This window comes from Argopecten irradians, chromosome 3, assembly GCF_041381155.1.
Source record: "Argopecten irradians isolate NY chromosome 3, Ai_NY, whole genome shotgun sequence".
NCBI lineage: Eukaryota > Metazoa > Mollusca > Bivalvia > Pectinida > Pectinidae > Argopecten > Argopecten irradians.
The window spans coordinates 3219180-3243553 of NC_091136.1; the positions used below are offsets into that span (position 1 = coordinate 3219180).

General features: G+C 35.8%; 2 protein-coding genes across 4 annotated transcripts; one reads left to right on the forward strand and one right to left on the reverse strand.

Annotated features, from left to right (window-relative positions):
- Positions 1-1721: 1721 nt before the first annotated feature.
- Positions 1722-14070, reverse strand: LOC138317315 (pre-mRNA-processing factor 39-like). 3 transcript variants are annotated; one of them, XM_069258890.1, is made up of 15 exons: positions 13916-14070; positions 13333-13496; positions 12662-12787; positions 10827-10942; positions 9770-9928; positions 9208-9397; positions 8823-8933; positions 8328-8492; positions 6110-6236; positions 5685-5893; positions 5377-5436; positions 4686-4870; positions 3660-3752; positions 2876-2993; positions 1722-2498 (listed from the first exon to the last, which is right to left on the reverse strand). In XM_069258890.1, the coding sequence occupies exons 1-15, from the start codon at positions 13938-13940 to the stop codon at positions 2415-2417; spliced, it is 1932 nt and encodes a 643-aa protein (XP_069114991.1). In that variant the 5' UTR covers positions 13941-14070; the 3' UTR covers positions 1722-2414. The 3 variants fall into 3 exon arrangements, with proteins under 3 accessions (XP_069114991.1, XP_069114992.1, XP_069114993.1); XM_069258891.1 differs by lacking the exon at positions 13916-14070 and having other exon boundaries at positions 11059-12787; positions 13333-13355; XM_069258892.1 differs by lacking the exons at positions 13333-13496; positions 13916-14070 and adding an exon at positions 11059-11179.
- LOC138317318 (transmembrane protein 179-like) lies at positions 14058-23891 on the forward strand. The gene is made up of 4 exons (XM_069258895.1): positions 14058-14359; positions 17212-17349; positions 18641-18728; positions 19005-23891. The coding sequence occupies exons 1-4, from the start codon at positions 14058-14060 to the stop codon at positions 19164-19166; spliced, it is 690 nt and encodes a 229-aa protein (XP_069114996.1). The 3' UTR covers positions 19167-23891.
- The last annotated feature ends 483 nt before the right edge of the window (positions 23892-24374 follow it).

Genomic DNA, 24374 nt, shown 5'->3' on the forward strand with positions numbered 1-24374 from the left:
ATTGATGACCTCATTGACAATGCACGATGCAGCTATGCTGCATGTATTGCCGACGTCACGTTGTCGTCTAGCGCGTGAGCCGTCTTACACCCCTTGTGCAAGATTATAGAATCTTGCACGAGTCTGTGAAGTGGACAGGCAACCTGCAGAAAGATTTTGATCATCAAACCTTGGAAAGCCTCCAGTTGACCCACCAAAATCTTTCACTCAGGTTGAGATATCCCTGTCCACTTGACAGGCCCATCTAAGATTATGTAACAAGAGATCCCAGAGGGATCTTGGCGCCCACCTAAGAACGATCTTTGTCTGACAAAGGAAAGAGGGATCTTTTCTCTGCTTTTCAAACTTTTACTACATATTACTACATATGAAATTTGAGAAAGATCCTTTGACTGCTTTCTGAGATAAATAACAGTAACAAACTTCAATTATCAAAATCCAAGATGGCTACCTGTCGGCCATCTTGTTCACCGATCTGTCCGAAAATGCAAAATGCACAACTAGACCCCTAGGGGAACCTGCATATGCAATTTGATACAGATCCCTTGAGTACTTTCTGAGAAATAGTGGTAACAAGCTTTAACTATCAAAATTCAAGATGGAGGCCTGTCGGCCATCTTGTTCAACGATCTGTCCGAAAATGCAAAATGCACAACTAGACCCCTAGGGGAGCCTGCATATGCAATTTGATACAGATCCCTTGAGTACTTTCTGAGAAATAGTGGTAACAAGCTTAAACTATCAAAATCCAAGATGGAGGCCTGTCGGCTATCTTGTTCACCGATCGGTCCAAAAATGCAATATTCACAACTAGACCCCTAGAAGAACCTGCACATACAATTTGAGACAGATCCCTTCAGTACATTCTGAGACATAGCGGAAAAAAAACTTCAATTGTCAAAATCCAAGATGGCGTCCTGTCGGCCATCTTGTTCACCGATCGGTACCAAAATGTAATATGCATAACCAGGGACCTAGGGGAACCTGCACATGAAATTTGATACAGATCTCTTCAGTAATTTCTAAGAAATAGTGGTAACAAGCTTCAACTATCAAAATCCAAGATGGCGTCCTGTCAGCCATCTTGTTCACCGATCGGTCCGAAAATGCAATATGCACAGCTAGACCCCTAGGGGAACCTGAACATGCAATTTGATACAGATCCCTTGAGTACTTTCTGAGAAATAGTGGTAACAAACTTCAATTGTCAAAATCCAAGATGGCTGCCTGGCGGCCATTTTGTTGACCGATTGGTCCCAAAATACAATATGCACAACAAGGGCCCTAGGGGAACCTACATATGAAATTTGAGAAACATCACTTCTGTACGGTACTTTCTGAGAAATACGGACGGACGGACGACGGACCACGGACAAAAAGCGATTTGAATAGCCCACCATCAACAGGGCTAAAAAATAAGATCAGATTAGGAATTAAAAGCAGAAAAGTCCCTATTTCGTAAGACCAACAGTCCATCCATAGGTAAGTGCGTTGATCCTCAGGATCACGGATCCCTTGAAATTCCATTAATTTTCAAATAATTTTCCAGCTTCATCCGAGACTTGGCTCATTGTACATTTGGAACATGTTATCAATATGTTGCTTGTGTTCTTCAAATATCTCAAATTGGAGAACTGATTGACTTCTATTTAAAAAGGCACACAAGACCCACATTTATAGTTGGCGATTATGTAGCGTGTTATAAACTAACAAACACAAAATAGATTTTTTTAGTGTATTAATATATGCATTAACAAGTTTTCATTTTCTCCAATTTCAGACAATTCAGCACTATTAATAATAATATCCTCAGTTATGTTTCCAAATATAGACATCCACCTAAATAAAACATTTTCTTCAACAAATAATTGATACTCTCGAGATCTCTGAAGACAGAAGATCTTCTACATAGAAACATATAACTGATGTAGAAATAGTAATGAAATTTACACAAAATGATACATCAGACAAAATGATTTTCAAAAACTAGTCATTTGATGACGGTTCAAATACTTGCAAATTCTTTTCAAAATAGCAAACTTACTTCTGATCAAACATATAATTACCATCCTGTAAGGTATCGTAAGATTTTTGGCATAAACACCGATCATTATTTTCTCTATCGTGATGACAGATTTTTGATGGCACTAAGTATACACAAATCACAAAGTCATTAACGCCCAACGCGAGGCTGAGCTCCACATAAGTTCACAACAATCATTACACCATTGATGAAACTTAAACGGTGTAAGGCGAGAGATTAACTTAACACAATCATTAACAATCATTTCCAATCCACCGGAAGGAATAATGCACTGTTTCCAGAATTCATCAACGTGGCTCAAATTTGTACCGAGCCAAATCAGAATTACTTGGACAAATGGTCCCAAACTGTGTGTGAGTGTGTTTCCTCGTCAGGACTGGTGGTGGTAGTTGCCATGATGATAGCCTCCACCGTAGTGCCCACCCCACTGAGGCCCATAGTTGTACCCAGAGTTCTGAAACAAACATGTCACTTCATATTAGGTATATTGAATCTTGACAAATAACATCTGCAAACAAAATGCTGATGGGGCTTGTAGGACTCTTTGAAATACCATGTAGTTTTAGAATACTATGTAGTATTGTACATATGTAAAAAATACTGATAACGTTTGCTGTCCGTCTTCAGTATCCTGAAAATACTCCCACAGATGTGTCATTTTATTCAATACCCACTCATAACCTAAACAACAATATTCACTCAGATCTAACGACAGTCTCTTAATAAAAATAAATATTTTGGACTACATGACCCCAAATTCCCAGATACTTTTTTGTGCCATATTACCCTTTCAGTTATTTAGCAGTGCTAGAACCATATAAGTTAGCCTACCTGATATCCTCCCCAGTGGTTATAAGGATAGTTATGGCTGCTATCATGGGCCCCACTCATATCCCCAGCTCCGTTCTGTACTGAGTCGGGTTTACTTCTTTTCTCTGAAGGTTCCTCGCTGGAAAATAAAGTTTATTTTCATTTGATTGTGAAACAATTACCACTTATGCAGAATGAATATATATTACATATGTTGTGTATACACAGATCGTCCTATGACAAATGATATCTTAAAGAAGAAAATAAGGTAAAAAAAAAATTTTCCAAATATTTTCTTTTCACAGAAACCCCCCCCCCCCCCCCCCCCATTTAAGATGACTTAAAGATGCTCCACCGCCGACAGAGTATAAATGATATTCATAATTTGAACAATAATTGGTGTTTAATCGTGTATATATATGCCTAATTAACACAAAAAATAATATGAAATGATTTATTTCGCCTTTGGTGCATGCGCAATCAGTACTTCATTCCATATAGGATATAGTGCCACGGAATTTTTTCGGGATGCAATTAATTATTTTTCATATTTTAAACTTTAAGTTAAATAAGAAGCTCAAACTTTTCAATGGTGGTAATGGTGTAAAGTAAGTAACTTTTGTAACTGAAGAAAAATACAAAATCGTCGGCTCCTGTTTTTGATAGTGAAAAAATACCATTTGTCAGCGGTGGAGCATCTTTAAGTAAAAATAGTAATTGTTATGACTTGATAATGCCTTTATGAGTTTTTGTGTTAATTAATGTTAACAAGTAAGACATACAAAACAGCATGTGAATTACTCACTGGGAATGACCTGAGGTTTCATGAGGTCTTTTTTTACGCTCGACATGTAGATCTTTCATTAGCTTCTGATGTTCATCATAGGCTTCTTTTAGTCTGAAAATTGTAACAATATTCCTAGTTGGTCACGAAATCTTCTTGACACTACCAGAATAAGGTAAACCATATACCAAGTAAATCAATTACCGTATTCGACCCAATAAGCGCCCAGGGCGCTTAAAAAATTGAAAAAAATATATGAAAAGGTGCTAATAAGACGAAATTATTGCAAATCTATACTGTTGAGTGTAGTTTTGGTCTTTATTTATGTCTAGACAATTGAAATTGAGGCCTCGAAATTGGGGAGGGGCACTTATAGGGACATGGGCGCTTATTGGGTCGAATACGGTATTACTCACATACAGTCAACCCTGCCTATGATTGAAGATTACCTAAGAATGATGAAAAAGTGATCTTTATAGCTAAGTGGTCTTTATACACAGGTCAAATTATGTTATAAAAGGTCATTTGGGACCTTATAAAGTGGTCTTATTAAGCAGGTGGTCTTTTTTCACAGATATGGTCACAAAGGCATATTTAACTGAACATGGTCAGCACCGGTTTTTAAATTGAATAACTTCAGAGACATGTACCTTTCAAAAGTATATTTCCTTCCATAAAATATGTTTATGACGCTAAAAGACTTTATTATATTATATTTCTAGGTTTCGGAAAAATATTCAAATGAAATAAAGAATATACAGCAGAGTTTCTCAAGGGGGAGGGGCCTTTATTCAGCCCCAAATGCACTAAAAATGTCACTGGTCAGTGCATATAACCTAGTATACAAAAGCTATCCCTATATCAGGGTCAAACCCCTGCTTTATTTTAGCTAAACTAATGACCCCACAATCGCAGTCTTCTGATGAAAAGTATCAAGTAGCGTTAGTAATAATTTTCCTGTGTTAATAATTAGGGTTATAGGATTGCCATGGCTTGTCAATAAATGTACCATTCTAAGATAGGACAGCTACTACAGTTAATACTTACTTTCCTATTGTTCCTCCAAAATCTTCAAGAAACTCTAGTTTTCTCTGTGACATTTTAACTTTGGTTTCTAAGGGGAAGTTTTCACACTCTAAGATCAATGAAAACACATCAATGATCTTGTCCTCCTCGACAGGATAGTTCTGGTATTCTAGGTCAATCAGTTGAAGGTATAACTTCAGATTGCCCTACAATGTAAATAGCCAAAATGTCTGATTAAATACTCTTATAGACATCAACACACTTCAGCTTTTACAGCTTACACAATACTTTATAAATAAAACCAGCAGAGTGTATATGGTGGTTGAGTCCAAAGAGCCACATTTTGAGAACATGGTAGTGATATACAGACACAGTATAATAATCAAGGTATATCTATTAAACAAACATTAATCAGATTTGAAAATAAATCAGCTTTGAAATAAGCAATCATGAAATAGGTAATCATGGTGATAGGGAAATCCTTCTGAACCGCTAAAAGCGGTCATTTATATTGGTGTCATGAAAGATGTTTTTGCCCTGAAATACACAAGTATTACTCAATGCTGAGTCTCCTGTTCAGTTATTGAAGTGTAGGCCACAACTGATGAAGTTGTGTTATTGTAACAAGCAAGATGACAGCTGATCGGTCAGCCAAGCCATGGTGACCTAAAAGTCAATAAGAAATTATAGGGTTTATTCTTATCAAACGTACCTTATCTTTTTCAATAGCATCAGTTAATACTTTTCTGGCTTGCTCTCGCTCTCCACAAATCTGAAATAAACCATACATCAGTTATGTAAGTCACCATAGACTCCAAATTATAATATTTACATCCTGGTAACTTTGGAGATAATTTATTCAGTAACTAAGACTTTATTTCAACAAATCAAAAGGAATTTATGACAGGTGTGCGCTTAAATCATAAATGGCCTTGACTGTTCAGTAAGTGGCAAAACAAAATCAAAACAAACCAAGACCGACTGTCATGGATGCTGTGGCAACTGTTTAAAAAAAATTACCTTGAAAAGGTAACGTGCATATTTGATAGAAAAGTAGGAGCCAATTTCTGGTTGTGATGCATTTTCGATGTAGTCGCGGAACAGTGCCTCGGCGTCCTCTTTACTGCCTGTCCTTCTCTCCAGACTGATACGCCTCATTGACACCATCACCAAGCCAGGCACGACCTTGTCCAGGTTAGCCAGTATCTCCCAGGCACCAGAATGGTTTCCTGTGGTAAAACAATGTAGGGATTTATGTAAGGTGTCTGCTGTTAGATAATCAGGTAAAAAGTGCAACTGGAGAAGAAACTTAAAATGTATATCAAAGATGGTGGATGTATTATTCCCATACAATACTGTTAGAAACCTGACATTAGAATAAATGAGAGTAAAACAAATATGTTCCCTACTTCATCCTTGAATTTGTGATAGCAACAAATGGTTACCTTGGCGCTCTTCAAATGCTGCCCATGCCAGGTGTATGTAGGGTTTTTTGGGTAAATGTATTTTACAGGCTCGTGTATAAACACTACGGACACCTTCTGCCCCGTGGTCCTCCATATACTTCGCATACTGCAATATACAGAAAGCATTATGCAACATCTTTAATGACTATCAACAACAAGAGATCCCAGAGGGATCTTGGCGCCCACCAAAGAATGATCTACGTCTGACAATGGAAAGATTGATCTTTTCTCTGCTTTTCAAACTTTTACTACAAACTTCATATAAAATTTGAGAAAGTTCCTTTCATTACCTACTGAGATATATGGCAATAACAAACTTCAATTATCAAAATCCAAGATGGCTACCTGTTGGCCATCTTGTTCAGCAATTGGTCCCAAAATGCAATATATATGCACAACTAAGGTCCTAGGGGAACCTAAATATGAAATTTGGGACAGATCGTTTCAGTACTTTCAGAGAAATAGCAGTAACAAACTTCAATAATCAAATTCCAAGATGGCGGCCTATCGGCCATCTTTTCCACCGAATGGTCTGAAAATGCAATATGCACAACTAGGGACCTAGGGGAACCTGCACATAAAATTTGAGACAGATTATTTCAGTGCTTTCTGAGAAATAGTGGTAATAAATCTTCAATTACCAAAATCCAAGACGGCTGCCTGTCAGCCATCTTGTTCACCGATCGGTCCCAATATGCAATATGCACAACTAGGGACCTAGAGGAACCTACAAATACAATCTGAGACAGAACCTTTCAGTACTTTCTAAGAAATTGCGGTAACAAATTTCAACTATCAAAATCCAAGATGGCGGCCTGTCGGCCATCTTGTTCACTGATCAGTCCGAAAATGCTGTATGCACAACAAGATCTCTAGGGGAACATGCACATGAAATTTGAGACATATCCCTTCATTACTTTCTGAGAAATAGCGGTAACAAACTTTAACTATCAAAATCCAAGATGGCTGCCTGGCAGCCATCTTGTTGGCCGATCGGTCCCAAAATGCAATATGCACAACTAGGGCTCCTGGGGAACCTACATATGAAATTTGAGACAGATCCATTCATAACTTTCTGAGAAATAGCGGTAACAAACTTCAATTGTCGAAATCCAAGATGGCTGACTGGCGGCCATCTTGTTGACCGATTTGTCCCAAAATGCAATATGCACAAATAGGGCCCTAGGGCAACCTACATATGAAATTTGAGAAAGATCCCTTTAGATCTTTCTGAGAAATAGCGGTAACAAACTTTAACTATCAAAATCCAAGATGGCTGCCTGGCAGCCATTTTGTTGACCTATCAGTCCCAAAATGCAATATGCACAACTAGGGCCCTAGGGGAACCTGCACATGAAATTTGAGACAGATCCCTTTAGTACTTTCAGAGAAATAGCGGTAACAAACTTTAACTATCAAAATCCAAGATGGTTGCCTCGCGGCCATCTTGTTGACCGATCAGTCCAAAAATGCAATATGCACAACTAGGGCTCCAGGAGAACCTACATATGAAATTTGAGAAAGATCCCTTCATTGCTTTTTGAGAAATAGCGGTAACAAACTTAAACTATCAAAATCCAAGATGGCTGCCTGGCGGCCATCTTGTTGACCAATTGGTCCCAAAATGCAATATGCACAACTAGGGCCCTAGGGGAACCTACATATGAAATTTGAAAAAGATCCCTTTAGTACTTTCTGAGAAGTAGCGGTAACAAGAATTGTTAACGGACGGACGGACGGACGGACGGACGGACGACGGACCACGGACGAAAGGCGATTTGAATAGCCCACCATCTGATGATGGTGGGCTAAAAATAAAATTGTCTGTAGGTCCTACATTAAAAATTGTCTGTAGGTCCTACATTAGTTCACCTATTGACATTTAATTTTTATCCTGAGCAATTCTTTGATTAAAACTAAAATACCCCTTGATTAAAACTATCTATAAAACTCTTGATTAAAACTATCTAAAGCCGGAATGATAACTGTGATAAATTAACTGATTTTGAACCACTGAATCTGATTATGTTGTGTGCTAATTAACTGATTTTGAACCACTGAATCTGATTATGTTGTGTGCTAATTAACTGATTTTGAACCACTGAATCTGATTATGTTGTGTGCTAATTAACTGATTTTGAACCACTGAATCTGATTATGTTGTGTGCTTAAACTACACTTAAAACTTTCCCAGTACCTTCATCCAGAAATCTTCGTAGAGGGCACTAGCAATCATACACCGCTCAAACAGAGTCACAACCCTTTTGTAGTCACCATTCTGCATTTCGTAGTCTAAATATTCCCTCCAGTTCTTCAGCTGTGATCGCTCCAAAGGTTTCACATGGAAGTATGGTCTCTTTATCTATATACAAAAATCTCGATATAGGATTACATCTTTCTAAAATGTTATATGAATTACAATATTCCAATGTTTAGAAATGAATATGGTTTTCTCAAATATTCAAATATTTTTACCATAACATTAAATACACCATACGTAATCTTGTTTCACAAATGCCTAATGTTGTATCTGGGTTTCAGCCATTATTTCCATTCATTAGTTCTAAATACAGACGAGACAAAAGTTACTACAACCTCCCAAAACATGGACATTTTCACATATAACATGTGGCATACAGAGGAGGCCACCTTAGGCATTAAACCCTTTCTCCTAGGATCAACTTTCACTTACTGCCTCTTCATAATTCCACCGCTTGCTGACTTCCTCCTCTGTCTTTTTGAATGTTTCCTCCTGAATCTGTATAATTCTCTCCTTAATCTTGTTTATTTCTGCTTCATTTCCCTGAAAAAGTAGTTAAATCACCATTTCAAATTAGAAATAAATTTATTAGACATTTAAACACCTAACTCTGATGGTCAAAATGTACTACACTGTGTATGGAGGAGATGGAGTCCACACCTTACTTAACATGGTAGGTGTGACAAGGGACATTTTTTAAACCAAGTCAAGCTTTATTAACTCAACATTGACTTGTACACCAATACCACCTTTCCTTCAGCTACTTCTAAAAAAAAAAAAAATAATAATAAAAGAATGGTCTATAGATAAGTCTCACCTTTCCATCAGTCTCCATGCCAGGGGGAACATCTTCCTCCCCAGGAGGAGCAACATCTCCCGAGGGCACAGCATCTTCATCTTCCTCATCGGGTGTCGTCGATTTGGCAACTACATCTTGTCGCATCTTCAGGAAGTCATCAAGACTCAAAATTTCCTTTGGATTATGCATATAAACATGCTGTTTGAAGCTGTAATAGCAAATACATAAAGAATGTAATTGATACCAAACTGTTGGCTGAAAGATTTGGAGAGAAGTCGACTGATAGATACTTTTACATGAACAAGATTTCCAATGTGCTGCTGAACATAGAGAAGTCATACATCCATAACACATATTTCACAATACAACTGTCTTCAAATATCACACTAAACTGTTATTCATGAAAAATATTTCTACTTTAACATGAAGGTCGAAGTCAATCATTGTGAATTTCATGTTCGCAAAGTGGTAAATTTAGCTGAATTGAAGTATTGACTAGATGGGCTTCAGCAGACCCAGGTTTAACAGTTTAAAGAGATGATTTTGGGTAATCGGTGTACTGAACTATTCCTGCTCTTACTTGTCAAAGTGGTGACTGTACAGCTGTGTTGGAATGGCTAACAGTCGGTGGTAGAGTTCTGTCACTCGCACCAAATCCTTCTCCCAGCTGATGTACGAGTCCCAGAGTTTGTCCGATCGGAAATCATGGCCTGCTGATGATAGCGCTCGTTCATACAACCTTAACAACACAAGTCATTTTAAGAGATTTATTACAGCATCTGCATCTTGTTTTAACATTAAAGGCCCACTACCTTTCCGAAACGCTTTAAATTTTTTTAATGCGAATGTAAAACAAGATCGATAATTTTGTAGAGTCGCAAAAATCATTAACTTTCTGTTAATACAACATTTATTATCACCTTCTGAACGATTTGATTAAAATAAATAATATGTTTATTTTCATAACGCGGGTCGTATTATGTTTCCCGCCGTCGTCCTAAATACCGGGCGGTAGTTGACTATCACTGCGCCAGACGGCAATACAGCGAATTGACTCTCCACTGTTTTCATATATTCGCAGGAAATCTTGCATATGTTTGGTGTCGTGACCTTATTCTAGGTCATCGGTACGCATTTTCTGATGTTATTAATGTTTTTTTAAGAAACATTTATATTTTGCTCCGGAAAGGTAATGGGCCTTTAAAGACGCTCCAACGTCGACAGAGCATAAACGATACTCATCATTTTAACAATAATTAGTGTTTAATTGTGTATACATATACATGTCTAACTAACACAAAAAATAATATCAAGTAGTTTATTCTATTTTTGGTGCATGTGCAATCTGTACAACATTCCATATAAGACATAGTGTCGTGGATTTTTTTTTCATTATGCAATTAATTTTTTTTTTTCTATCTTGAAATTAAATTAGCAGCTCAAACTTTTCAACGGTGGTAATGGTGTAAAGTAAGTAACTTTTGAACTGAAGAAAAATACTTTTTCGTCTGCTCCTGCTTTTGACAGAGAAAATATACCAAGCTTCAGCGGTGGAGCATCTGTAAGTGATATCATCTTTTAAACCTAAGCAATTTTTTTTCTCACTACTATTTTTGAAAGTACTTGAGATAACTCACTTCCTGATGTCGGATTCCCCCTGTTCTGTGCTGGTGTACTCTCCAATATAGAAGTTGATATAATGTAGCCACAACTCAATGCTCAGTGGAATCGCCACAACACCTTTGTCAAACACCTGCAGGGATAAACACACAATTACTACTTGATAAATTCCCTTTTTTAAATCCAAATCTAATCCGGCAACACATTCAACAGTAAATCAACAAAACCAACAGTGATTCGCGGCATTACCATCGGAAATAATTCCTGTGCATGTCAACGCGATGTACAAACTTTTGTGTTTCTCTTCTGCTGTGGTGATGATGTTTCCCCTTCAAGCTGACGTCTTGGGTTCCTAGCTTGGGATGAGCAACTAGGAAGAGATTGTAAGATCCCTCATGAACAAAGGGCCAAAAACATATGGGGGAAATAAAACAATCCTACTTCATCAGCTTACTGTAATTTTATGCATATTGCCATCAGTATACCAATCTTACACCAGGAGATCTAGAAGCTAAATGCACGTTAGCTGCAGAATCGTTGACAACATTTGAAATAAATGCATTCTGCTGTCTGTAATTTATATTTTGTTAACCATTTTCAATTTAATTAAAAACAGAACGTTTAAAATTTTTGGTTTGACAAATATAACACCTGTTAAGGAACACAGTATAAGTATAACACAGGTAATGCACAGGAAATTACAGTATAAAATACTGACAAAGTCTTGATAACTTTATGCCTGCAATAAAAAAACATCACTGTCAATGGTCTGCCTTTTTTACCCAAGCAATATGATGCTTATTTCAATACCTAGCCTTCAACTTCAGCTTCTACTCTGCAACAAATTAGTAAGCTTTCATATATACAAACAATATTGTAATTATTTTCTGTAATTGTTTTTGAATTAAGTTATGAGGGGTTAAAGAAATTTCTATTTATACCATACATGATAATCCTAATATGATAGATCTACAAATAATTCATTACCTAACCGTTTACCTCAAGCAGAAGACAAGGTATTATATCCATCAATCAATGCAGGTTTCATATTGTATACACAAAATTATACTACATATGTTTTACCCAATACTTATATAAAATCCATATGTTGTAGACAGCCTTAGACAGACAATCTTACCATACTACAGCATCACATGAATTTCTTAGGAGCAGATGTTGTATAGCATTAAATGATATTTGCTGTATGGAGTTGATGTTACTGCTTTCCAAATACATAATGTCATTTGTTTTCATTTGATTTCTAGCTGCTTTGTGTCTTGGGGTATCTTTATGTTCATCATTGGTAAAGCTAGAGATTCAAGTAAAATGTTCTAAATTGTACTTTAATCTTTCTGATTCTGGTTTTTCTTTTGTTTCCAATGTCTTCTTGCATGTCCTTGGTATGGCAATGCTAATTGTATATTATCAGATCAACTGTTCCACATCGTGTCCTCGAGAGGCAATTTTCGGCCTAGCTGGTTTAGACTCCGGAGTGACAGGTAGACTTGTCAAGATGGAGAAGAGTAGCCAACATTCTACAGTACAAGGCACTTCGCAAAGCCTCTACCCAACACTGTTTTCAAGCCCTACTTTTTGATACTGTTGCAAATCAATGTGGCCTTCATTATGAACTGTTGTGTTGATAACTTTTTTGTGAATGAAACCTTCACGTGGCACAATGGTTCAAATTTAGTGTTGAAAAAGTTCAATCAATTGGGGATATCCATTTCAGATATAAATCTCTATTGAAGTTTTTCCCTACTAACTCTCCTTATCATCATGCGTGTATTTTTATCTGTAATAGAACTGATTTCCAGTGACAGGATTTCTAAGCTAAAACATGTAACTATACCTCGGTTGCTTTTTCTAGGTTGCCATGCCTCTTTTCCATATCAGCGTATTTTTTCCAATACCCATAACAATATGGATAATGTCCAAAAAACGCATCATACGCCTCCCTGGCTGCTTCAATTTTATTCTGCAATGGAAAAGAATTTTACAATATATTTTAACAGTATAATTTCAAGGAATTTTAGAACTGTCTATATGACATTTATGTCCCTGCCTCCAATCCATACAACATTGTGTTAATGGGGAAGTAGCACGAAATGGTTATCAGGCAAGTGAAATGCCAGTCAAATAACCTCTACCCAATATTTACAATTTGATTCTACAGCTATATGTTGATAATAATTTGACTCATATATGTATATATTAAATATGCATATTGCAACGAAATGCTATTTTCAGTTGATGAAGCTCTAGGCAGAGAAAATGCATTTCAACGCCTGAGCATTACCCCAATGGGATGTTGCGAGGTCCTTTATGCATGAAAGTGGAAAAAAAGGATATAAAGTTCTTGCATTTTACATGCAACACCAAAAAATATGTTCAGATGAAAAAATTTACATACAACATTAGGACATTCAAATGTCTTTGTTTAAAATGGATTATACCCATCTCAAGGTTTCTAATAGTACCAGGTAAATAAACTAAATGAAAACCGTTATATTTTATCACTACCTCTTGTTCCACATATTGAAGAAGGTATGTCCATCCTGTGAAATCCGTAGGGTTGTCACGAACGGCTTTCCAGTATTTTTCAAGCTCTGTATTTAATTCAGTTGTTTCAGTGGGAGTATCCTCCTTCATCGGCTCTTCAGCACCGACTGTCTCGCCTTTTGTTTCTGTTGACAGTGTTGTATTGAGAAGTTGACAGTGTTGTATTGAGAATCAAACAGTCGAAACATAATTCGTCAAAACTGGTTACTCGATGTATTTTTAACGTATCAGTTGTTTGGCACATAATTTACTGGATATCCAACGGGAAAATGACATATTTTGTCTTAATCGACATTTTACATAATTTTGAAAAGCGTTTTACAAAAGAAAATACGAAATAAAGGAATAACGATGTGTCGCTACTTCGGTGTAGTGCCAGTTGTAGATGTAAATGGCTTAGTAGTTATGACGAGATATTCATTGTAATATAAACATTAGTTCATGATGCACCGAAAAATAATAACATTCCCTTCGAGATAAATAAACGATAAACAAGAAGCAACCTTTAAATAAGCTGTTGTCATTTTGATTACAGCTAGATTACCTTGATCGTCTGTGATGCCTTCCATTTCGTTCTACTTCTGCTGGAGCGACGACATCAATAATGCAATGCATGCTGGGAAAACCGGAAGTAAACAAGTCATGTGCTAGAGGGTGAGGTTGATGTTTACAACAGATTTATAGAAATGGGACTCGGCAATATTCTTGTTTTGTCACAAGTGACAACATACTTTGTGTCGTTCATTGTCGCTTTTATGTTGTTTATACCCGTTTCTGTAAACGTAAATGAGTTCGGTGGACACTGTCTTCTGTACGCAAAAGGAAAATGGGTGAGCGCTGGCAATTCGTCCCAGATGGAGCTCGAGGATGTTGTTTGGGGTCCGTCAAGTGCCTGCAGTTTCAATATATTCATGGGTGTCGCGATCATGCTAATCTCGATGTTCTATGTCGTCTGGGAGTCGGCCTATCTGATTAAAGACACTGACAGGTAAAAAATGACAGAAAAACATTACATTTCAATAGTTTTTTTCTACTTTCATTTTGACCCACATATCAGAAAGGACATGACTTACATCTGTGGCGTTTTTAGTGTATAAAGGTTGAGTATAATTGTAGTTTTAAGTAGTTTTAGTTTGTTAGTCTCTATGACAGGTAGATTAGATCACTAGGGTCATTAATTTGGTGTAACAATTAGCATGTCCAATTAGTTTGTAGTTATTGGGTCAGCACACCATCACTGGGGATCAGGGGTTAAATAGAGATGGCGGTTATGGTCAACGCCAGCTGTAAACCAAGCCATTTGTAGACTAGAAAGGGCTGTGGTCAGTCTGAGAGCACTAATGATGTAGTAATGGTGGGGAGAACATTAGGGCACTGTAGTGGAGATGATATGTAAATAAAGGGGTCAATGATTGTGTATCTATATAGAGCCTAACTAATGAGCTGTCTGTATTAAGGGTCGGTCATTAGGCTAAGAATGGATAGGGGAATTCCTTATCTTCGTTTTGGAGTTATTTATATACTTATGCTCTCTGGTGATTCCGATGCCTATCTTTAGCAGCAGATGGAGTTTTGCTGCATGGGTCAGTCTTTAATTTGCATATTCAGTATTGTTCTATCTTTAGTTATGGTATCTAGGTGCTATGTCTAATTTTGGCCAGGGTCACAAAGAGTTCATGGGCCATCCTATTTTAGGTATGCATGTGTATTCATAGCCATCCTATAAATAAGTATCCTTAGAATAGAGTATCTAGCTAATAATAGTAGTCTAAGAATAGAGATGTAAATGAGAGTCAGTAAAAGGGAAGGAGACACTTGGAGTTGGGCAGTTAGTTGGGAGTTAGCCGAGAGGTATAGCTGTAGTTCTTTGGAGTTCTTTGGAGTTTTGCCGAGCAGTTAGTTGGCAGTTAGTTGGGAGTTAGCCGAGAGGTATAGCTGTATTTCTTTGGAGTTCTTTAGAGTTTTGTCGAGCAGTTGGGCAGTTAGTTGAGAGTCAGCCAAGAGATACAGCTGGAGTCATTGGACAGTCAGATGATAGTAGTTAGTGATTAGTTTGTAGTGCGTTTAGATAAATCGGACAGTTGGTTTAAAAGGATTAGTTTACGTATGTAGATGTTGCTGTTGAGTGAAAACCCTGAACTTTAGCTTGATTTGATACAACTTGAATAAATGGAAACATATCTCATAAAAGGACTTTGTTTAATATTTTTCGGCGGTGCCTGACAACCTGAACTTGAACTTTATTTATACTTTGGTTACACAAAGAGTGAAAACGTAACAACTGGTGTCAGAAGTGGGATACTTTGTCAAAACAAAACAAAAAGCAAAAACTTCACACATCTAAGGCCCTGATTGATATCCGAGCACTGGCCTGGTTTGGTTTTATAAGTTTAAAGTCCTGTTAACGGCCTGACGCATATAGGGTTTGTTGGTGCAGGAAATCCAGAGTACCAAGTGGAAAACCACTGACCAGTCAGGTTGGGCACATGTAAATTTATTGCTATTATAGCGATATAAAGCTATAATAGCTATTTATAGCTATACAAAACTGACGGTAAACAACATTTTTGAAGATAAAATTGCTTCCGCTCAAAACCGACTCCTGAAACTGGCAATGGTTATTTAAAACGATCATTTAAACATATAGAAAGCAGTTTTGATGAGGTATAATTAAGTTAATTATTGCTCTATTGTTTCGAACGAAAAGTGGTTGCATTAAGTGTTCAAATTATCCTTATACTCATTCCCTGCAAGTTTCAGGAGTCGGTTTTGAGCGCAAGCATTTTTATCTCCAGAAATGTTTTTTCTCTAGTTTTGTATAGCTGTAAATAGCTATTATAGCTATATATCGCTATAATAGCAATAAATTTACATGTGTCCAACCTGCCAGTGGCCACTTGCCCCACAACTAGAATGAATAATCATACCCTGCCTCTACTCTGCTCCTGACGACAACCATTTGTCATAAATCTTCCATCCGTTGTTCAGAACTACATCATTGCAGCTACCCCACATAGTACTCCAACAATGTTAGAGGACATGTAGTATAGCGTGACGAGACACTTTTGATCATGTCTAAACCATCAGAAGTTTCTCAATAATCAAGATCTAATATTATTGGATAACCCCACATAGGATTTGAACTCAGAACCCAGAGGCGGAGGGCATGTAGTAATAGCCACTGCCACTGCTAACGCCGGAGTATACAATTGGTCCTGCCTGCATGACAAAATGTTATTTTTGTGGTGTCAAAATAAAAATATACATATAGATAATAGATGCCTGCTCGTACTACATGGACGCTACAACTGCCACTTTGAAAAACATTTCTTAAAGTATTTAGATGTCTTTAGTTCACATTTGAAATACAAATATGAAATACATATTTTGAAATCATTATTTTAAATATCTAGAAAATTACCAACATTTTGGGAATTACAATACTTACAATGCAGAAGTTTTAACTTATATTTACAAAGTTATATAACTGCACAAGGCAATTAATGAAATTATTACACATTGTCAAATCAAGAAGCCAGGCTGTGGTCTGCAATTTCCTTTAGCATTTTTACAGCAATATTAGTTATTAGTTAAGTGACTTATTCAGATGTGTTTTTATTTAAATTCTAAAATCATTAAAAACTATTTCAGTGAATACATTTTGCTTTGTTGAAAATGCTTATTAAGTATCAAACATGTTTGTTCATGCCTAAGAATGATTTTCACTGCTTAATCAATCATAAAATATGGTTTTCAATAGATTACTGAAGAAAAAACAACATGTCAATTTTTTCCCCAGGTATGGCGCATATGATTATTAACTTCTATGTTAATTTGCAGTTCATGGCTTGATGCCTTTGTGACAGCTATTTTGTCCCTGGTAATTTGCCTGATGCTGTTTGCATCCTCTCTCACACTCAGTGTGGGATTCAATACCTGGTGTTCACTGCTGACAACTCCCCCCTCGGATATAAAAAGGTAAGTACAGAAACAAATTTACTTCGTGTGGTATTTAATGCCCGGTGTCTGTGACACCTTTAACGTTGGTTTTGAAAAAAAGTACTGATGAATTAGTTGACTTTTTTATCAGCAAAAAACGTGGTGGCGCCCTTATTAGAGGAGGCGCTCTTAATAGGGAAAATACGGTAATTGTATAATAGACTAGTTGTTTAATTTTATAGGGAGAAAGTTTTGCAGTCTCCTCTTGTTTATTTGCAAGGAGAAATGTTTGTGCATTTGTTAATTTCTTACAGTAATAACCTATAAATATTTATATATGTTACTTCTCATTCTCTCGATTTTATTTACCGGTATTTAGTTTGTGTAAATTGCATTGCAGCTTAACTGAGAATACAGCAAAATTTAATTTCTGGCGAAATATTCATGCCAATGTTAGCTGAACTAGTTAGCTTCCTTTTAGCTATAGTGTTATATGTCACGTGATACACAGTACTGTAAGACATATTGAATAAATGACGTCACCGGCGTTCTACTAAGATCCAACAAGGAGTCCTGGTTGTAAATGTAACAGTGAATAAAAGCAACTACATGTATATACATAAATGGATTCAAAGTTATAGATACAATTAGTATTGTATTTAGTCTATTTGTGCAAGATAATTGTGACTTGATAACATCTATATTTTTCATGTCCAGAGTTAAAACGTATATCATAACTTAAATAACAATGATTTAGTAATTGTGTCACAAACTTTCAGAGCAAGAGTCTGAGATAGACAGTTATCATATATATAGCTAAGTTATCTATGATGTCAAGATTTTCATAATTTAAACTAAAAAGACAAAATTAAATTTCAGTGGTTTCAAAATTTGCCTATATGAGGTTGTATAATGATTTTGATTTAACCCTGTAGTAATTCTGCTATTTCATTGGTCAAATTTAGGGATCATAGTCATGTCCCACAAGGTAGCAAAAATATAATTCCATCCAAAAGTGTATTAGTTTGCTTATTAGTTTAATGTCCTATGGGTCATGTAAGGAAGTGCCAGGTTTGTTGGTGGAGTAAAACCATAGTACCTGAAAAAAACCACAGACCAGCGGTCATTACCTGGCATCTGCCCCACATGGGTTTCGAACTTGCAACCCGATGGTGGATGGCTTGTTGTAATATGTTGAGATATCTTAACCGACATATTACCACAAGCCCACCAGCTCTGGTTTGTGTGTCGTTTTATAACTTTTAAGTAACAAAAGATGAGAATGAAGAAAAAAAACCTAGTGAGAATATTTCCTAATCTTTCTTTCCAGGTGTGAGTTTGGAGACTATATTCCGTTCACAGACAAACAGACACAGATAGAAACCAGTAATTTTTATACAGAATTCAGTTTAGCTCAGGTAAGTGATTTGTGATCATTTAAATTAATATGTCAGCACCAAAATAAATCTTGAATTATAAGATACTAACCACATATTCTCTATTCTTATTACTCAATACAGCTAGATGAATTGGAGTTTGAAGTATCAAACGATTTAATTCAAGTATAAAACATATACCAAGTATCATACATGAACAAAAATTACTTTATTTTCTACATCCATAGTGGAGAAACATTTCCACAAGACTACAATTTATTTCTTTTAATCGATTGTTTCAATGATTTTGTGTTGCAGTTTGCTGGTTGGATGTTATGGATTTGTTGGCTGCTACTGACAATTTTTGCATTTATCAAAGTATTTCGATATCACCAACAGGAAGCCTTTACCACTAGTATGAATCGGGAGAGACAGAGACTTCTGCAGAAAGTCGGACACCAGACACCTCTGGTGCTCTAGACATCTATTCCAGAGATTTCTTTATTCCCTCCTCCCCTACAGTGAAGTTAGGAGAGGGAGAAGTATACTAGATTCAGGTTGTCTGTCTGTCTGTCTGTCTGTAGATACAATTACATATGTAACAGTCAATCGACTCCTCCTCCTAAGCTAGTGGAGGGATTTCAACAAGTATTGGTGGTAATAATCTTTACACAATGTAGATGTGCATAATTCAATATATCAGAACAAGATACCTTCAGCTATTTTAGAGTTATGCCCAATTAAACAATTAATTAGCTTCTCCTAAACTACTGGATGAATTTTAATGGCCGCTATCTTGGATTTTGATAGTTAAAGTTTGTTACCGCTATTTCTCAGAAAGTACTAAAGGGATCTTTCTCAAATTTCACATGTAGGTTCCCCTAGGGGACTTGTTGTGCATATTGTATTTTGGGACCAATCGGTCGACAAGATGGCCGACAGGCTGCCATCTTGGATTTTGATAGTTAAAGTTTGTTACCACTATTTCTCAGAAAGTGCAGAAGGGATTCTTCTCAAATTTCACATGTAGGTTCCCCTAGGGGTCTAGTTATGCATAATGAATTTTGGTATCGATCGGTGAACAAGATGTCTGACAGGATGCCATATTGGATTTTGACATTAAAAGATTGTTACCGCTATTTCTCAAAAGTACTGAAGGCATCTGTGTCAAATTGCATGTGCAGGTTCCCCTAGGGGTCTAGTTGTCCATATCGATTTTCAGACAAAGTGCTATAGAAATTTTTTTGGGATACAATTAATTATTTTTGATATTTTTTTCTTGAAGTGAAATTAGAAGCAAACTGTTGAATGGTGGTATAATGGTATAAAGTAAGTAACTTTTGTTACAGAAGAAAAACACTAAATTGTCTGCTCCTGTTTTTTATAGAAAAAAACCCACACCATTTTTCAGCAGTGGAGCATCTTTAAAAAGTTTCAACAATACAAGTTAGAATACAATGCTGATATAAGAGGCATCACCTGTTGTGAAACATCGTTTAATCCATGGGGTGGAGCGCTTACAGGGGGAGGGGTTCTAATAATGGCAAATACGGTAAATGATAATCAAAAATTTGAGTAATACATTATTTCAGTCCCCCTTGAATACCAGTGTCTAAAATCTACCATGCTCTGCTGATTGCTTGGATAACCAACAATGTATTTTAGTGGTCCATTGTCCATCCTTTGGTAGCCTGAATTTTATTATATCATTAATATAGCAAACCCAGGTGTCATTTATAAACGGACCATTGTCAATCTAGTAAGTATAATCAAAACATATGTATAGTACTTGATAGAAATATTGAAATCTGTAAGCTACTGATGAATTTCAGAAAAAATATTTTCTCCATGTTCAAGGAAAAAGAAGAATCCAATAATTAAACACAGTCACCCCAACAGGGATTGACTGTTAAAATCAAGTTTGTGGCCAATGTGACAATGATAAGTTAACTAGTTCATTCTTAAAGGACTCACCATCAATACTTAAACTTAAAGTTTGAACAAACGAAAGTGAAATTATAGTCTGATTTATGGAATCTTAATGTTAAAACTATATAACAGTTTCTTTGTTTTCTTCAGTTAATATTTTGTTTGTTCTTTATTATTATTTTATTAAACATTTATGTAATTTATTATATTCTACATGTATGTGTCACTTGTATGTAGCTATGTCTCAGTTACAGTCTGTAAATCATCCTCGATCTGCAGGGGTTACAATCACCTAGTTATTGTGACAATATCTGGATATGGGCATTTTAGTCCCATAGTCCATCAGCTAGCTTTTGTAGCAGTGCAGATGAGTGTAGGTACTGCACATGTGTTGTGGCTAAGCATCAGTGAGCACATCACACTTTTGGATGGGTGACCATTGATTCGGGCCCCAGCTTTGGTATGTTACATAATTATCCTCTCTTTGCATACATTTGGTGGTATTACTCCTGGAGATCGAGGATGCAGATGTAAAGCCGTGTTTAATTACTGTTACTTGACAAGAGTTATTGCCCTTTCAGTAACAGACTAGTAAAGTCTGTAAAACATTGATCTCCCCCATCATTATGTATTAGAGGATGTGGATGGGAACGGCTGCTAGTTTCACCGATTGACACATTGACTTTTTTATTTAAAGTTGTATCATACTATTGACGCTATTATACAAAATGTATTATTATTTTACCAATGATGTCCAGTTTGAAGAATACTCATAATATGTTACACAACTTTTGTAATCGGTACCTGCTGTACATGTTGTAGATTTTTAAAGTGGAATCTCCTATGTAGATTAAGTAACAGTTAATTTTTTTTGCATTGTTGACTCATATTTGCCATACAATTTAAGGAATAATACACAATATTAATAATATACAAAGTTAAGGAATAATACACAATATCATTATACAAAGTTAAGGGGTAGGGGTTGGTATACAAGGATCAGGTTATCAGTAACACTAAATGACATGAGTTTGCAGTATGTATTGAAGCCTATTGCATTTCGAGCTCATTCATATTTCAGAATCGGCACAATTTGATGGAAGTGGCAGTGCATTTGGCGCTTTTGTATTGTTAATGAATAAATTGATAATTTGAAATGTATGAAGATATTAATGTGGTACATGTTTATCTGCCAACTGTAAATTAAATTTTTTTCTTTTCTTTTCTTACTTTAATAATTTTTTATTTTGACATATAAAACACATTATGTACTTTAAGATTTTTAATATTATTATTAATGCACATATTGCGCTTATTTTGTCAAATGAATTATTCATTTTGACTTGGTGCGGTAACTTGCTATAAGAACTGTATATCTATCTGACTTGTTTGATATTTTATCAATATTTATTTTAAAGTTGTCTTAATGTTGTTGATGAATGAATGCTAACCACTTAATGTGTTCTAACAGTTTGGATTTAAGTATTTGGAGGATTAAAACCTGATTTTGTTTCTGACTACAACAATGTCCTCATAAAAAATATATTGAAAAATATAACGGTATGAATGTGCATTGCTAAATTATACCAAGTGTATAATGACATCCCTTGTGGGTTAGACAAAGGCTATAAATAGTCGGAGTCAATAGGCGATAATTCAGTTACTATGGTAACATCCTTTGTTGTCTATTTACAGGATAAATATAAATAAATTTCCATACAATAAGTAAATCTGGCTGTGTCAACAACAGAGAAAAAGTAATTTATTAAATGTTTTACAATACTCACCGATACATTGTTCTTTATTCTTTTTATAAATAGCTAGGGTCATTTAAGGATGTGTTCAAAACAACCCATCAGCTATAATTAAATCACCTGACAAATGTTCCTCCTGTGGAATACATACCCTGCTATTATAGCTATATAGGAACCAGGTATTTATTAACTCATTCACCCTTGAAGACACATTAAGACTCTTCTAAATCAAAGATTGGATCAGTCCATTTTGAAATTTCAGGGGTGAATACGGTAAATTAAGTTTGCAGTTATGGGATATGATGAACAAATGAATAAAACAACTACATCATTTCATTGAAGGGTTTGAAGTCATTGTAATATATTTTGTATCTAGGTGGACTTAATATATTACATGTATTGATAAAAAAAGGTTGCAAAATAAGTGGCGTTTGTTGTTGATTTATGTAATTGAACCATGCCTTTGCTTTATTGTACAATATTCCACCAATGGCCCAAAGCTTGTACATGAGCATAGAGGGAGAATTATGGTAGACTGATTTTCATGTGTCATGAGCAATTAGAATTAGTGAAAATAACTTGTTGCAAAATGTTATTTTATATTAAGTACAATAGACCTCGAAAAATGTAAATTCAAATTGTTGTGCAAAAGTGTTTTGGAAAGAAAACGTAAAATTAAGTTGTCATGAAAAGAAGTTGGTTTATAGTATCTGGTGCTGTAACCTGACTTATAATTAAGATCTGTAATATCAGTCTAATCTGTGCCGTAACCTGACTTACAATTAAGATCTGTAATATCAGTCTAATCTGTGCCGTAACCTGACTTATAATTAAGATCTGTAATATCAGTCTAATCAAAATAATTGATTTTTTGTAAATGCATGTTTTTGTTTTATCTGATTTAAAAAAAAATGTTCATGCTGAACAATTTGCACTTACAATGTGTGAAAGTATTTGAAGATTTTGAATTAATTTTCTTCAATGTTTGTTAATTACAACAATTGCAATTACTTGTAGGTCAATTTAATTATTGTACTAATTTTGTTCAAAATGCATCGTTTATTGTTGAAGTCCATTGCACCATAGGCTTTTGATTCTTATCACATGTATATGGATAATTATATTTGTGTAATACTATGTGATCCAATATTACACATATACGGGTGTCTCACTCTGTATAAAAAGAATCAGGAGCCTGTGATTGCACCAAACAGTATTACTTACATGTCTGGGTACATTAGTACTAAAAGAACTTAGTTTTTAATGGTTTTGTACAAATATCACAATTTTTAATGGTTTTGTACAAATATCACAACTTTTTGGATGTAATTAGTTTATGTGAGAGGAACTTACTGAAATACTTCAGTTTGTATAGAATGGTGCAACAGTGCATATATTTGTACACTGTAAGCATATATATGGGTTTCATAAAAGGTATGCTTGAAATTACAATTGTATTTGCTTGAGATAAGAGAATTTTGTTTATATATTATTATCAAATAAATAACTATTATAGACTCAACATACATTGTTGTTATTAATACTACATCTCTCAATATTGTAATATGGACTGTGTCGATAACGGTGACCAGGTAGATAAATTGGTAGAGCATCTGACTAGTGTTCGGAGGTTCAAGGTTTGAACCTCACTCTGGCAGCTACATTTTATTAGCCCACCATCATGGTGGGCTATTCAAATTGCCCTGCGTCCGTGGTCCGGCGTCCATGGTCAGGCGTCCGTCCGTAAACAATGCTTGTTATCACTATTTCTTAAAAACTACAGCAGGGATTTTGTTCAAACTTCACATGGAGGGTTCCCTTGGTCCATAGTTGTGCCATACAGATTTTGTGGCTGATCCGAAAAACAAGAAGGCCGTAAGGCAGCCATCTTTGATTTTGGCAGTTGAAGTTTGTTATCCATATTTCTTGAGAACTACTGAAGGGATTTTGTTCAAACTTCACATGGAGGGTACCCTTGGTCCCTAGTTGTGCCATACAGATTTTG